Source organism: Lycorma delicatula, chromosome 1 (genome assembly GCF_047948215.1).
Source record: "Lycorma delicatula isolate Av1 chromosome 1, ASM4794821v1, whole genome shotgun sequence".
In the NCBI taxonomy this organism is placed as follows: domain Eukaryota; kingdom Metazoa; phylum Arthropoda; class Insecta; order Hemiptera; family Fulgoridae; genus Lycorma; species Lycorma delicatula.
Window position 1 is genome coordinate 270,061,644 of NC_134455.1, and position 17,715 is coordinate 270,079,358.

The 17,715-nt window shown below is 32.9% G+C and overlaps 1 protein-coding gene across 1 annotated transcript in view; it reads right to left on the minus strand.

The window, feature by feature from the left end:
• LOC142317826 (growth/differentiation factor 10-like) overlaps window positions 1-17,715 on the minus strand; it is a 94,514-nt gene that overhangs the window by 24,617 nt on the left and 52,182 nt on the right. Inside the window, exons 2-3 of the mRNA XM_075354377.1 lie at window positions 9,188-10,062; window positions 1,821-1,973 (exon numbers count right to left, since the gene is read on the minus strand). Of these exons, the coding sequence (XP_075210492.1) occupies window positions 1,821-1,973; window positions 9,188-10,062 (1,028 nt within the window). The remainder of the gene's footprint in view (window positions 1-1,820; window positions 1,974-9,187; window positions 10,063-17,715) is intronic.

A 17,715-nucleotide genomic window follows, 5' to 3' on the forward strand; every position in this document is an offset into this window, starting at 1 on the left:
TTGTTTAGAGAAGAGGAAATTCTTTTCAGGGGCGACTTCTTTCAGATTACTTTGAAGTTGATCGATGACTGATCGACTGATATTTAAATAATTATACCCCTTCCGGGGATTTTTCAGTGTTTAAAATTTTTATTCTTTAGAATTCAACATTCAATGTTTTTAATTCAATTCAAAATTCACCATTTTAATGTTTTTATTCTGTTCGGTGAAAAGGCCCGCATATACGGTCCCCTAATTAGTCTCCATTTGTATTCAAATGATAGGTGATATCAAATAATTTTTCCGAGTGACTAGTAGTAACTTTCTGAGTTATTACTTTCCCGAGAAAAATGAACCGGCTAATTCACCACTGTGTGTGACAGACGGACATAGATTTGAAGGTATCCTTTATGAGATTCGTTCCGTTCATCTTTTAAGTCATTCGTTTGTTCATTCTGAATTACCATGTACTAATTTATTTTAATGAAATAACTATTTATTTTAACAAACGATTTTTTATTTATTTTGACGACCCGAATGATTATATGTTTTTTATTCTTGAATTTTATTTGCGTCTTAGTTTAGATATTAATTTAAAATTGCGTGTCCTATAATTTCTGTTAAACAGAACTTTTTTTATCGATTACATATACAATAGTGTTTTTCTTTTGTTCTTATAGATTTCGAAAAATTAATTTGAGTATATTATTGAACTTATTAAATCGAATTTATTACAATTTTAAAAAAATTCGTTATATTTTTCGAATGTCGCCTGCTTTTTTCGTTACCGCTATTAAACTGAGATCACATATAAAAGGTGTATAACTTTCAGGTAGATCGTTGAAAAATACGTAATAAAAAACATATTTATATTAAAATTTATTAAACATTAAAAATTGTGAATTCTTTTTAGACGATATAAAATTTGATCGTTAAGTAAAATTAATTAAGAACTTAAAAATAACCGGTGAAAAGGCGGGTTGCATTTGTCCTGGCAAAAAAAAGATACAGTATTTTCATGTTTGTGTTCGTTGCTGCTACGGCTGCAGCCAGTAAATAGTATAAATGGACATTAGTGATGGGAGGAGTTTTGTTTGCTTGAAAATAAAAAGGTCTAACCTTTTACTCTACTAATGTTTACCTTCCGCTGACCCCTACGCTTACCGAATAACGTGTTTATGTAGTCGCGGTGTTTAATACACCGTGCACACTCAGCCGCTAAGCTTTTCGTGCCGTTAAAATTCGTTAACTCCCACCATCCGTAGCTAGGAAAGGATTTAAATTTAGTGACCTATTCTAAAGAGTAAATATCCATAAACAATTATATTATTTATTGCGAATCGAATCCGTTTGCAAATACTGCGTTCCTTCCTTTTACGTGAATGCAAATTACTCCTAAGTTAATATAAATAATATTAAGCGTTATTTAATAAAGCGTGTTACTCCGTAAGGCTACTCCATGTGTAGTGCATAAGAACTGGGTGTGTAAGGACGTGCAATTATTTGAGCGCGAGAAATTACATCGGTTTATCCAGTTGTGATTATTTTCATTACTTGTATAAAAATAGTTCATATTCATGATTCGGGTTAAGTCCTGAGCCAAAAAGAAGTCAGACATTTTTCCTTTTAAGACAAGAAAGTTTCTCTTATTACAATCTTTTTATTGATGCATTATTAAAAATTTTATGTAGAAAGAAAAGTAAATTAATATTTAAATTAAATTAACGAAAGAATAATATTAAACCGTGACATGAGCTAACAAATTATGTACTTTCAATAAACAACTGAATTTATCAATCTATAACAAAATATTTTATTTAATTCTTAGTTAAATGATTTACCTTATTTATTGGATATGAACATGATCCGGTGCAATAATTTGCTTCGAACGTGTCTGGAGCTAAAATCCAATTGTCCCAACCGATATCTGCAAAATTTACTTTCAGTTTTTGTAGCCTACAGACTCCTGATGAATCCGATGAATCGGTTGATCTCTGTAATGAAAGTAAACATGCTAATTCCTTTTATTTCAATTAAATTTATTCTGATGCTTAATCGTAATATTTTCTAAAGAGTATATTCATAAAAGTAAGATAATATTCAATTAAAATAAATTAATTAAAAATATTAATAGATTAAAATAAACAAAAATTATATGAAGTTGAAATTTAACTAATTCCTCCAACAAAATATTTGTACGTAATGTTTTACTATTACTTATTAATCGTGGTTGAAATCTAAACTGTGCGAAAAATATATTAAAAATAAAACTTTTCTTATCATTTATTGAAAATTTTCAATGAATTTTTGTTGGAATTTTTAGAGCTACAGTCACACAGGTGATGATGACAAACTCTTATACAAATTAAAATACTAATTAGACTAATTAAATTAGTTTAATTTGAATCTAATTAAATTATATTCTGTTGACATCATTAAAATTTGTACACAACATTTAATTTTGTGAAATAACATAACCTGTTCAATAAAATGTGAATTAAAGTAGAGAACATAGAAAAATCCATTAAATTCACTGGTTATTACTCGTGAATTCCTTGCTAGAGTGGGTAAAATTTTGAAGAAATGTTACTCTTTTAAATGGATCTTCCTAATGCAGTGTTAGATTCCTAATTTTCTTACCTTTCTGTTTTTCTTTTAAGGAAGTATATATGTATATATATTTTTAATTCATTTCCATAAATGCTGATAAGGGGAAGAACAATATTGACAGATTTCTTGAGGAAGCTTCTAACCAATCCCCAACAACTGATATTTATATATATACTTTCTATCTATTATTATAAACATTCATAGAAATATTTTTTAATTCTTAGTTTTCTAATTTTTTTTTTTTTGCCTTTAATTATTTTTTCTTTAGCGTCTCTATTTCTCCTTCAGTATACAAGTTGGAAAGCAACAGAACCATTATAAACGGCAGAAAAAAGAAATATCCTTGTTTCATTTCTTTTTTAAACAGAGCTTTCCTTTCTTCGTCTTTTACTGTCACCACAAAAGCAGATTATATATATATATATAAGACAGCCTCACAGGCTGTCAAGCCACCATGACATAATGTTTATTTACAAGGTACTGCAGGGAATTATGGATGTCAATGTTTCTGTAGTGGGATTAAGAATGCCTTAGGAAAATAGCTGGAGGCTCGAGTTATTTTTAAATGAAAGGTGAAATACATTGAATATCGTCTAGTGAAAGACGAATAGTCGGTTTAAACAAGGTCAACCAAAGCATGGATGAAGATTTTTATGACCAACGGCTAAGCATTTTTAAAAATAGACTTAAAGCTATGAAGTTTACAGCAGTTAAGTAACTGATTGTCTGATTCATATGACAAGCTGTATGTCTCTTGATATTTAATTCAGCTTTGTTGAATCAGGTCTCTAGGAAGTTGAGTCCCTTATTTTTGTAGCGTTTGATTATCTGATTACCTGATTGCAATTCTGAATTGCCTGGCAAACATGCTTAATAAGAACTTAACAACGGAAAGATATCGAGAACCATCTCTTACAATATAACTGGTCCAGCAGGGCCTCAAACTGATCACCTGCTCAGGAAATTGCGTGCTCCAACCCGATAGAAACAATTATGGAGATTAAGGACTTCATAAAAACATAAAAAACGAAAAGCAAGAAAGTTAGGAATTCGATATTTAGTAGATATATTTAGCTTCAAACTCTACACCAATCCGGTTTATCGCTGGGTTAATCTTCTAAAATGCGCTCTTCGGAAACTGATATCAAAAATTGAATATTTTTTTATTTAAAATATCTTTTCTTTAAATTAAATTTAAAAAATGCATTCGATGCCAATAAAATTGAACGGACTAAATTACTCATCAGAATCATAATTACTTCCTTGTACAAAGTAAAGGAAGTATTTTGATCGCGAAAAATTTCGGTTTTCAGATTTTAACGGAAATATCTATTTTGATCGTCCCTAAATCCATTTTGACCAGTTTCGGCGTGACGTCTGTACGTATCTCGTGTAACTCAAAAACGATTAGCCATCGGATGTTCAAATTTTGGATTTCGGACTGTTGTAACATATAGTTGTGCACCTCCCCTTTTTATTACAATCGACTAAACCAAAAGTGTCCAAAAAAGCCCAAAATCCAAAAAATTTTGATTTTCGATTTTTTCTTAAATGCGGTAATAAGTTCTCAGAGATTTTCAACGATATACATAAGTGGTCCCTACTTTCATTGGTTCCAGAGATATAGCCAAATAAAATTTTAATTAATGAAATATATGGATCTTATAAGGGGAAGGCAGGTTGATTCGAATCAGACTTTATTTCCTTTTTTTAACTTTTTTTTAATTTAAATATATTGATGTAATAATTATTAACCCGTGACTGTAAAAATTTTTTACAATAAGTAATAATTCAAAGATAATAAAAAAAGAAAAAACTATTAGTGAAATAAAATTTTACGTACTTTTAAAAATGTGTAAATGTAATTTAATAGACATTACATATGTGTATATGTAACATTTGGTGAAACATCTGATTATTAATTATTAATTGAAAATTATAATTTAGAATCATATTATTTTTGGATTTTCTAGTTCAATTTCTGTTTAATTTTATCTACATTAAAGTTAACTACAGAGTGACTGAAAAATAGACTCTCACAAGAACAACATATACACTAAGGCATAATGCCCGGTCTTTAATAAATTGCAAAAAAATCCTTATCTTTTAGTTCATTACTCCTCTAATATTTTCGGATAATATTCTCCCTAAGTCGGAGTTGATCATGATTTCGTTTATTTGTTTTTTGTTGCCAGTGATTTAATCGCTCTTTGGTTTGATATAATTCTTCTGATCTTAATTTGTGTACGCGTTTTCTAGTTTTCAAATTGTCTCTCTCTCTCTCTCTCTTTATATTCATCATCTTGTCTTAATATTTTTATTCTTTCCTTGGTCTTATTCTCTCGTTGGGTAAAGTTCTATTGCAGTACTCGTTCGATGCACTTCAACGTTCTATTTAATTCATCATTAACATATACGCAAAATGGTGTTAAAAGTTTATTATTTACAGTTAATGTGTAACAATTGTAATAATGTTAATTGTATAAATAAAGTTCATGTTTGATTTATTAACAGTTATTAACCTCTGATTATAACAAAAATTTTACGATAAATTAGAATTCAATAAGTTATTAATGAAATAAAATGTTTCGTACTTTTCATATTTTAAAAATGCGTATACGTAATTTAATAGTCGTTCAAGGAACTCATGTGTTGTCCGCATCAGATTTTTTTATAAGAAGAGAAATAGAAAGATGACAGACCTGATCATAGTTATACGCTCCACAAACCAAAATTCGTAAGGACTAACAAAATTTACCTACAGATTGATTATTCTGCTAATCGAATGATATTCAAAAAATCAAGGACGTAGAACAGTTTTAGAAAGTTTATTTCTATATCTTCTCAATGTAAAATGAATGAGTTATGTAAAAAAATGACTGTAAATAAATAGTTATTGATAGCTAATTTCGAACGGAATAGATTTTTAATTTTACGAGATGTGATGTAGTTTGTAACTTACGTACATTCCAACAACAGAAATAGCTTTATTTTAGATCGTAATTTAGACGTAATCATTCAGAAATTGCCTCCTTCTGAGCAGAGGCAGAGGTACACTCCATTGTTCTATCTAAACTGAAAGGTATACACTAATTTATTGCTTTACACCATCTTATCTGGTCCTTCTTATCGATCAGACATACGTAAAGCACCTGAGGTACAAGAGGGATAAGCCGGATTCCTTTCTCTTAGAGTAACGATGTTCATAATACATCCAATCCACTCGGTGAACAAAGTGAAGGTGTTACTTGTAGTGCTGAATATTTTTAAACTGCATTTCAGCCGGCTTGGGTCGCTGATATACAAATACATTTTCGGACCGACGAAAAAGGAATCGGGAAACGACTCAATATCACTAGAAAGGCTGGAATAGGATGCTTGTTATATTTGAGAATAACTGCTATTTTCCTACAAATTTGTTCTGAGATATCCTATCTCGGAACTAAATTTGTTCTGAGAAATATGATATTCTATCTGATTATTAACCCCAAAAAAGAAAAGAAATTTTACCCGAAGTACAATTCTTTTCTTTAAAAAAGTTTTTCACTTAACCGAAAGATTAATCAGTATCGATTGAAAAAGGAGAAAAATAAGTCTAAAAGTCTAGTCTGAAAAAAGGAAAGAATGGACGTTATGAGTTGTGGAGTTCAAACTCGGAATTGTTTTTATTAATTTTACAGGTTATTTCAGCAAAATGCAATTTTTACAAAAGTATCTTCGTGACTAATACCTGTAGGTACATATAACTACTATATGATCGAAAAATTAATTATTGAAGAAGATTTTTGCGCCCTGTGAAGAGAACAATATTAGGTTTAAAAGAACAAATACTATAATAATCAATGAATAAAATAAATAAAAACATTTTGCGCAGTGTCAAGAAACACAAACAGTAATGCAATACGCAGTTGTATTTTCTAGTGAATGATTTAATCTCGACCATAAGTATTCTTTATCTTAGGGACAAAAACTATTCAACATGGATGAAGGAAAGCAAAGAAGAGAACAATTAAAGGAGGAAGACGACTGGAAAAGGTACTTGAAAAGAGAAAAAGTAGCAAAACGGAAAAACCGATATAATCGTGAAGGAAAGGAACGACTTTTTAGGTAATCATTCAAACTCGTTAACGACTTTAGGTTAATCGTTTACAGTAATGCAATAAACGTAAGAAGAAATGACAGAGTAAGAACTAATAACAGGAGTAAAAACAATTATTGACTGACAGTATTGTATGATTTTTAGTAATTGTTTTTATAACAAATTTTTTCGTCGTATATATATATATATATATTTGTCCAAAATATATATTCGACCGAATAATATTTGTCCGAAAAACGATTCATTATGAAATTCATTTAAACAGAAACTCACTTTAATAGAAAAATATTGAAAAAAATTAACAAATTTACATAGGGAAACCTCTCAAACATGTATAATTTTACGTGAAAGAGATGGCATACTATATTTATCAGCTTCCTATCGGACCGTGTACGCTCCAAAGGTCCATTACTGGAAGGTGCTACTAATGACGTCATCAAAACAATACTCTCGAACCTAATGCATTTTTTTACATTTCATTCTACGTAAACGGGCAAATTTTAATGCTTCTTTTCAACAAAATATTTACCTTTGCTGCTAATTGTGCCAATTTTATTGTGATATTTTAATATCACAATGTTTCCCCCCTTCCAGATGTTACTGTGAATCATTATTTTAAAAATCAACTATCTTAAATGTTAATGAATTTAATGTTTTAACTTACGAAAAAAGAACGTTTTTAATATATAACTTACTTTTATTATTTTATTTACTTTTACACCCGATGTAAGGTTATGTTGTTAACAAAACTTTATTAGGATAATTATAATAGAATGATGATATATTTCAGCAAAGTACTCCAATTAAAATATCAAAATTTCTCTGTTAATATGTAAAACTATACTTGATGGAACAAACTATGTTCTGTTCCCTTCATTATAACAGTTTAACAGTTCCCTTCATTATAAAGATAAAAAGTCGATTGTGTTCTTATTTTATTCCGCGGCGAACTATTCGGTCAAGCTAAGCAATTTAATTTCATTTTTATAATCTGTTATTACGAAATTGAAGAAAAGACTCCTTTTTAACCATTTAACCTAGCTCGATCTTACTCTCCAATGAAATTTATTTTAAAAAATCTGCAAATACACCTCGTTACTGATCTTTCTTCATTGTTATCACTCGATCTGGATTTTTTTGGATCAATTGTTTTCCGATCAACGGCCATTTTTCATTTTGTGACTATTTCAGTCAAAAATATTTGCTATTAAAAATTAAAAAGGTACATTTTCCTTTAGATAAGGATTGAATGAATCATCTTTCGCTACCAATCAATAACACAAATTTAAGTTTCTCTATATGTCAGATTAGTGATAAAACGTAAATAATAATATCGAAAAATATAATTCGGCAGCAGTAATAAAAATATTATAATAAACACTATCTTTCATTGAAAAGAAGCAACATTTCATATACAATAACTTCTCGTTATAATTACAATTTTAAATTCAGAACACTTCCTTATCGTTAAAAACACATTATTTCGTTTGAATTTTACTGGCAAAGTGACTGGTGACTGGCTAAAAAGACTAAAATATATACTTTGAACTCTATCAGAAAGTAAGAATTCCCTTTTTTCATGTTACTGCGTTATCCTTTCCTGAAGCACTCATTAAATTGGCAATGATTTATTAATATTCATTATTTAAAGTTCAGGTTGATTTTTGGGATAGTACTCGTATAATCAAAACCTTATAAAAAATTACAATTTGATATCCAGCAAATAGATCTGATATTAACGAAGAAAAATACAAAGTACGTTATAATTACCATTATTAAAACTTTAACAATTCAGTATTGTAATTGTATTTTAAAGTATTTATTATTATAATTCCTGGCATTAATTTTATTTTTAAATTTAGCTATTCTAATTTCATATGTTTTGCATGCAGAACAAGATCGAGAGTAAGAACATACTTCTAAGTAATATTCAAACATCTTATGTCCTTAATATTTATTCTTAATGATTATGTATTATTTATTCTTATTTAAATAATACTTATAGATACATATATTAATGTGAATTTAATTTTACAACTTATGGAAATGATAAAACACTTAGTGATCTCTGAGACAAATAATGACATTCCTTAATGTAATGGCGATTCTTAACTGGAGAATATTTCTTCAACCTTAGCAAAATTCGTTTAACATTTGAAATTTAATAATAAAAGAAAAAACTATATTATGAGATAATCTAATAATGTTAAACTTGTTATCAATGATAACTCTAGTAACAAAATGTCATTTAGAAAAAATTTTAAACTCAAAAAAAAAGATTTAATGAACACCGATGTTAAAAAATGGGTGCATCAGTTTGTTAATCTCGAGCGAAATTAAAATATTAAGTTACTATAAGTGTGTTTCTATAAAGTTTACTGTAAAGTAGTTTACTATAAAGTAATATAAAATTTTCAGAAAGCGATAGATCTAAAATGTACAAAACGCGATACGATTTCATTCTGCACTTATTAGAAATTTTGAAAAGTTTTTACTGACCTGAGACGCTGTGTTCCACGACTCTTTGCTGTCGCTTTTAGTCTTCTTATTTCTCTTTTTCCCATTGTTACCTCGACGTCCCTTCCTTCGACGGTTAGGAATCGGGATGATGTTATGTTCTTTAGCGAGTATCATATTTGATTTATAAGGTTCCATTTCTGGCAGTTCATTGTCTTCTATGGATCTTCGTTGACGTTTATCGGTTAACTGTTCGTTTATCAAAGATAGCTTTGTAGTGGCTACTTCTGTAGTCATTCCGTCGGGAGAAAACGGACTAGTATTTTTCGTTACAGCTTTATCCACAAGTGTGCTGTCGGATGGAACAGAAATATCTGAAAACATTATATCTACATCATCGCTTTCTTCCATCCATTTACCTTTAGTAACAGACTGGATTTTTAGGGCTAAATCATGTGTGCGTAAGGGTTGTTCTTTTTTTAATATTTCTCCATCGTCTGATATATCGTTGTCTAAACTTCGTTCTGAAAAAACTACAAGAAAAGAAGCCGAAGAACCTGAAGCGGAACGTAAGAAGTGTTTTGGGGTCATCGGTTTACCTCTTGGAGCTTCAAAACGAATTCCGAGAAGTTGTGAATTGCGGGATCCTAAAAGAAGTTCTCGAAGAGGAGCTGTAATGTCGACTGCGTGCCAAGCGGCTCTGTTAACTTGGGGAACAGGAACGGATCCCATTGAACTCAGTCTGTTCCCTGTTACTTTGTACACCCTAACGCGGTATGGAGGTGCAAGTACCCTCCTGCTGAAATGTCTTTGATGCAGACGACGTCTATTAAGATGAAGTTGACCTAAACTAACTTCTTCTCCCTCATCCAAGCAAGATACGTTGAACAAAACTAGATCTGCCAAACTCGGTGGCCCTGAAACAATGATATATCTACGTTTAAAAACCTGATAAAAGAATTTACCAATATTAATTTAATGTGAACATAATATTATAATATATTTAAGGGACTCTAAAAGGACGTTTTAATTTGCGTCTGTACGGGTGATCGTCCTAGACCATCCAGAAAACCAGTTGAACTACGTTTATTAAAACACTGACCATATCAATTGCAGCAGGCAATATGAGGTTTTCTGCAATTGCATGGGGTTTGTACATCTAAGCTACTGTTAATGCAACTAGATAACATTTTTCAAGTGTGTTTTTTTTCAGTACGGCTTGATTTACAAATAGAACTATTGATTTCCCAAAGAATGTAATTTTTTTTCGAAAAATTCCAACGGTTTGTTTTTATGGTCCGGATGTTTAGTTTCCAAGTGTCGAACTAATTTTGATGGCTTTATGCTTTCATCGGAGGAGGCTCGAAATCAAACAATTCACTATGACTTTCCACCTAATTAGGTAAAACCATAATTTAAATAACTGTTGTTATACAATCTTGTCTTTTTAGCAATCGATTCAGTGAATGTAGACGGCTCACCTCGTTTTTTTCACAAATTTGTCCATTTTGCTAAGAATCTAATTGAAAAAAAAAACAGTTACACCATTTAACCACATAAAAATGGAAAACTCAGTTATGATTACTATTTTCAATGAAACTACGCAATTAAAACTTAAATAAAGGCACCGGAAGCACGCTTCGCATTCGATACTAAACTGACGTTCTGCAATCCCTACGCCTCTTTTATACTGCTGAGGGCACGATGTGTTCAAACGTATCACATGCATATTCAAACGCGACGCTTTCATGGTGAATATTATGCAAGCAGATCAAATTATAAGGAGCATGTACTCATCTAGTTGGAATCTGTAAATTGCTCATATTTGTACACTTCATACCCGTCGCTATGAACGCAGCTAAAGAGTTTTAACTAGGTTTCATTGGGTTGGGGTTGGGGGGGGGCGGAGTATTCATTATATATTTTTGTTTACTTTTTGGGGGTCATGGAGTTAAAAAGATTGATTAAGTGAACTAGAGAATAGTTAAAGACTTGTTGCACGACATATAGTCCTATTCTAAGTGTAATTTTACTTAAATTTAACTGACTTCAAAAAGTTATTCTGAATCTCATCTGCGATTTTGTTTTTGTGTGACTGTAATCATCTTGAGATGGCTTACCCTTATTTCCATGTTCTCTCCAGTCTTACGTATGGAGAGAATCTCCGACATCGGTGGTATTACAACCTGTGTCTTAAGGGATTTGAGTAAATCGGCATAAGCTCCCTTAGTTTTAATCATCATAATCTCCGTCTTGTGGGAGACATCAGTAGGGGAATCGGTACTCCAAGCAGATGGAAATGTGGCATCCGGCGCGATTATGTGTAGACAGCACCTAGACGCTCTGCCCTCACATTCTAGTATCTTTCGTACGTAGGTCGCAGTATTCCGCTCGTAGATCTCCGTTTGTATTTTCCTCAGACAGCCGCCACTATTTATCCTGACTCTGCTAAACACATCCACAAGAGCCCCAACAAGATCCCCTCCATTATCAGAATCAACGCAGGCAACATGAAACATGAGACTGACGTCACATCTCCTCCAGTTATTGGAGGAGATGTAACCGAAACAACACTTCCAGCTCTGATATCTGATTTGCTCATAAGCCAGGCCACCTGCGGGTGCCTGGCTGCAAGTATGTCCAAGGCCCTGCCTTCCTTCACAGCGTGCATATCCAATATGGCAACAGTGCCCAGTGCGCCCATTCTTCTATCCGGAGCACCAATTTTAGTGTTATGAAATGCACTCAGAGGCCAATCTCTCTTAATATAATCGGTCATTTGCGCCGTGGGTACCCCGTTATCCAGAACATCCACGATTGGGCAGCCGGTAGCAACCCACGTCTGAGTGGTTGCCTCCGCAGTCTGTCTCTTGAACGTACGGTCAGGAGCACTGTTAACCGCTCTTCGCAGCTCCTTAACCGCAGCACTAATCTCCATCTGCAGTTCTTTTATCTTTTTTTGATATTTTTATCTATATTCTTACGGAGTGCCTTGGCCAGGTGATCTAATTTACTGACCAAGTCCTCCATCTCTGTAGGCGCCTCCTCCTCCTCCTCCGTCGAGGACTGTCTCGCCTTCAATCTTTTGGCTCCCCTCCTGATGTCCGTAGTTGGTCTAGGGGGGAGCCCCTCAGGTAGTACTTCTGCCAAATGCGCTCCACAGTATTTTGCACAAGGGGTACCACCATGTCTGCCGCACGCGAAGTCGTCGGCTCTGAAGTGGTCTCATTCATGCTTTCGACTATTCCTCCATATCAGTAGTCGGGCAAGGAAAAAAAATATATAGTAGGGAAAAGTTACCTCAAGTACCGATGTTATCTGTTATCGTTAATATTTATATTAATTATATTACCGCTCACTGATATGTTACCTCTATCAGCTGGAGATAACCGAATAATCACGTACAGCGAAGAGACGCTCCCCTAAAATCCTCATTGCTTGTGACAATAAGGTCGAAACGACAAAAAATCATAATAAAAAATCCGTCCGTTAACCAAAAATCGTAAAACTTTCAAAGCATATCCAGTAAACACTCACCTAACAATACCTATTGTCCGTCTCCAAGAAAAAAGCCGGAAAACAGTCAATAATACTACAATCGCGGATCAGCACAACAACACGTCCGTACGGTACGAGTACACTTATTCAACTGTAACACTGATAAAAACTGGAAAAAAAATTTGATGCGCTTGTAGAGCTCATTTATAATATTTATGTTTCTACATACTGATAAATAAACTGCAAAAATTATCTTTCTTATTAAGAAAAAATAAATGTGAAATATAACCTTTATTACTTTCTTGTAAGAAGTATTGTAATCGCAAAAAAATTTCGGTTTTCAGATTTCAACGGAAATATCCATTTTGACCACCCCTGAATTCATTTTGACTAGTTTCGGCGTAACGTCTGTACGTACGTATGTATGTACGTACCTCACATAACTCAAAAAGTCTGGCCTCCCAGAAAACAACTATGGTGGCGATGGTTGGCCGCAGACGAATCAGAGAGTTGAAAATAACGGTCAAGGATACAAGAGTTCACACGTCGAGGAATGTCAAGCACCTCGGCGTGTGGTTGGACAAATCAGGCCTCTTTACTCATCATCTTAAGTAGGCGGCTGGCAAAGCAGGAAGGACCCTTGATGCTCTTACAAGACTAACGAGTAACAAGCAAGGAACCCGGGCCGAGAAGAGACGGCTCATCCTCTAGGTGGCCACCTCGGTTCTGCTATATGCGGTGCCAGTGTGGGCAAGGACACTGGAGAGGACAATGAGAGGCTGCTCTCCTCACTCCAGAGGATGGCAGCAATGAAGGTGGCGTCTGCGCATCGTACGATTTCGGGCAATGCGGTAAAGGTCATCGCCGGGGTCTTGATTCGTCTGAGGGCAACACAGCTAACGAGAAGGTATGAGAAGATGACCAGGGCTGAGAAGTGGGAATTCTTCTGAAGGAGTGGCAGACCAAGTGGGATGAAGAAGAGCCTCCCTGGAGTGTGCATATTATACGTAAGTAGATATACCAGAGTACACGTTTTTTAACTGTGCTCGGTGGGAAGTTGAGTTCACTGAGGGAACTAGGACTAAATTTCGTTGTTGCGATCAACATACCCTTTGGTGGTATATTGTGCTAATTTGCCTTGAATTACAAGACATTCACGAAATGGGTTCATAATAAGCAGAACTAGGGGCGGGGTTCGCACTTCCGCGAGCTCGGTTAGCTAGATCAGAGGGATTCGATGCAGGATATTCAAGATGTCCGGACGAGGCCTACAGCGAAGGCAAAAGCTGAGTTAATAAATCACCGATGCAAATGTCAACCGAGGCATTTACATCGTTGGCATCCTAACAAGACTAGGCTTATTACTATGAGATGTAAAAAGTCAGAGGGCGATAGACGACTCCCGTTAAAGCCCAACAGGGCTAGGAACGGGGGAGAGTGGGTGTGTTCCCCTAAGGGGTTGGGACGTGCTCGGTGGGATCACATCAGAGTAAGATGTGACTGGCGTGGCTCACCCCAGATAACATCGTGGGGAACATGCTCCTAGGCAGAAGAGAATAGAACGCCGTGGAGAAAATGGTCGGTAGAATTCCGGGCACGAAGGAAGAGAGCAGACTCGGGGAGACAGCTCTACGAGGCTAGGAACAGGACTTGATGAGGAATGCTTGCTATAAGGAGATTCTTGAGGACGCCGCGATCAAGGGGATTTTTATTTATTTTATTATAAAGGACGCAAAAATTCTGCACCTCGCCCGAGGAATAACGCCAGTAAAAATACAAACATATTTCGATCCAGAAAGTTTCGTAGTACTCCAAACACAGTCTTTTTAAAAACAAATTAAACTTAATCTATACCCGTCGATAAAAATAAATAGTCGCCATCTAATTGGAAAGACCCAGAAGCAAAGATATTAAAATTAAGTTAATTAATTTTAATAATATAATAATTATTTTATTTGTATAATGTCAAATTTGTATTTGTTACATACGTGCATGTTAAATAGAAACACCAAATCTTTTAAATTAAATTCTAATGAAAGCGTCTAAGTTTTCGTAAATTTATCTATACTTAGATTTATTTGATCCATTTTCTGTCGTGCGATGGATAATTTAATTCGTGAGATAATTTGAGATGAGTTAAAAAATCCAAAATAATAACAGTAAACGGAATATAAGTTTTAATAAATTAAATTTAGTAGAAACTAAATCACAAGATCGTAAGGTTCCGGTAAAAAATTTCAACATATTTTAAAAGTGATGTTAACTCTTCCAGTAATGAATATGAAAAAATTGTCATTACTTGTTTAATTAAAGTTATACCAAGAAGACGGTTGTTTTAGTAATTCTTAGTCGTACTCTAATCAGTCGTAGTAAATCCAAGTAAATTTAGTCCATTGCAGACGGTCTGTATGTAAATTAAATAGGAGTATTAAAAAGAAAGTATAACAGAATAAGCTATCTTTTTATTCAAAGAAGCCGATATTAAGCGGTGTATGACGATGAGTTAACCGAGATTTCTTCTCGGTACGCGCACACAATAGGAGGAAGAGCAGTGGGAAGAGAGTTATGTAATTTAATATAGAATCAAAATATTCATTAGAACTGCCCTCATCGTTGTGCAAGATCGCGTTGCGTGCCCTTATAGCTGTTCATTATGCTAAACGCGAAGTTTTATATTCACGACTGTTTAATAACTGAACCGGGGGTTGGTGTCGTATTTCATCATACGCGGTACGCAACTGTTACTCCTTAATCGAGAAAGTTTTTAGAAAAAATTTACAAAAAAAGAAATAAAGATTATGACGTGACCAGCTTTAATTACATATTCTTCACTTATTTTTTACGTCCAAAAACATTCATCAGGAAGATCACAAATTCGTAAATAGCATTAAATAAGTTAATGAATCGTTAATGAAAGTTAATGGCATCGTTTAATTCACGGGATTATAAATAAATATTCTACTTTATCGTGCTCGTATATAAATTAATCGGTATATTTTTCGTTTCTTAAATCGATAATATTCTTTTGCCGCTTGTAATCAGTCTATTTTTAGATTTGCTGAGGTTAATATATCTCTAATTTCGTTTCGGACATTTTCGAGTTGTTTTTGTGACAAATTTAGTGAATCCAAACACTCTAGCTCACACAAATTTATGTTTGAGAAACGCAGTGCCGAGGTAATACCTGTAACAAATTTATTCCATTAATATGAGAGGTAAAATGAAGGAAACAAAGCACAATTTCACTATTAAAATATTTAAAGGAAGATCGAAAAAATAGAATTTAGTCCGTAAGACAGTAAATATTTTGTAATCCTAAACATACAGTGAACAAACATGAGATAAAACGATCATTATATAAATGTAAGTAGTTCCGGGGAAGAAATGTTTCTTTTTATAGGATTATTTTTAAAGAAAGCCACGGGCTCCCAGAAAACATTACAAGATTTTCCATCCTACCTTAACAAAAGCGTAAATCTTCTAAAATAAAAAAAGTACATTTAAAGCTTTCGTAAACTAGAAGTTATTATTTTTTTAACTAGATGTATTTACCGTATCTTTTTCCTCACCAGTACGAACACTATTATACTAGTACGGGCATAGGGCACTGGGCAGGGTCCTGAAGCGGCCCCGACAAAAGGGGGTCTTGCTTTAATTGTGGGGTTGAAGGGCATCTTCGTAAAGACTTTTCAACGGAGGCTAAATGTTCACTATGCAATTCCCGCGGACATTCACTTGGGGGCCGTGGCTGTAAGGCCGGCTGGAAAAAATTAGTTTCATCGCCTTCGCTTGTGGAGGGCCTAGGGTTGATACAGGCCCCGTCGAGAGTGGGCCACTTTGATGTCCCACTCTCGATGATTGGACAGGGATTGGACAGGAGAATATTAGTTCTCGACTAGGTGGTTTGAGGCGATGACACCCGCTGGAGCTGTGCAAATGCTTAATTACGGGTCCGGCTCCAGGAGCGGGGGGATAAAAATGATGAACTCGAAAAAAAGTACGGACACTTAAGAAAAAGATAAACTTTTTATAAACATTTAATTTTTGAGTATGATTTTTTAACATGTTCTAAAAAATTAAATCGGCACGAAGGGGAAAAAATAAATTTTATTTTATTTATTTATTAATTTTCTGGGGATACAAATTTTCTTTTTATCCGTCGTTGTTATTATAGCAAGATTTTACAGATTCATATAAATTTTACTTATACACTAAATATGTATGTATAAAATATTAACACCATTAATTACCAAGTACATAAAAAAAAATCTGAAAATTAGAATTTAAAACCACGAGATACGCACATTTAATTAGGTAGTTCTTATTTTTATTTGTATTCAGATCCACAGATAATTTTTTGTCGGAATTTTATTTTACTGAATGGCATAAAAATTATGATCCAACATTGATTTAGTCAGCCTACGGTAGTAAAGCTTTAAATTATTATATAAACTAATAAATACTGATGATGGTCTCTATCAATTTGACAGTTGTATAATAGTTGGAGAAAATATTTTTATAGGTATAAAACAAAATCCATAGAAAATGAATAAATGAAATAATACATTTAATAGCCATAAATTACTATTTAAAAAATATAAATTTATATGTTTAATGATTGTTATATAATATAATATAATAAGTATTAAAAATTAAATAATATGTTTCAACAATATTAACGATAAAGATTAATAAATGAATTAGCTTATAAAGTAAGCGAAACAATGAGAACATCCAGAATAAACTAAAGCGAAAAAAAATTATCTTTCTCGATAGACATGTAGCTAATACATTATAAAATATTTTCATCATTGTATTGCTTTTTTTAAATAATGTTCCATTCATTAATACGCTAGCATAGAAGTTAGCTATTTTTTTAATATTGTTAAAAGTTTTTTTTTTTTTTTTATTTACTAGAAACACGTGTTTCAACTGAGGACGTCATGAAAAATTATAAAATTTTTAATTTTATAGCAGAATTATTAATATTTCAAAAATAGCTGATTTAAATAGACGAGTTAAATATAATTCAAATTCTTTTAATAATATCAATTTTGTATAGAAATATTTGA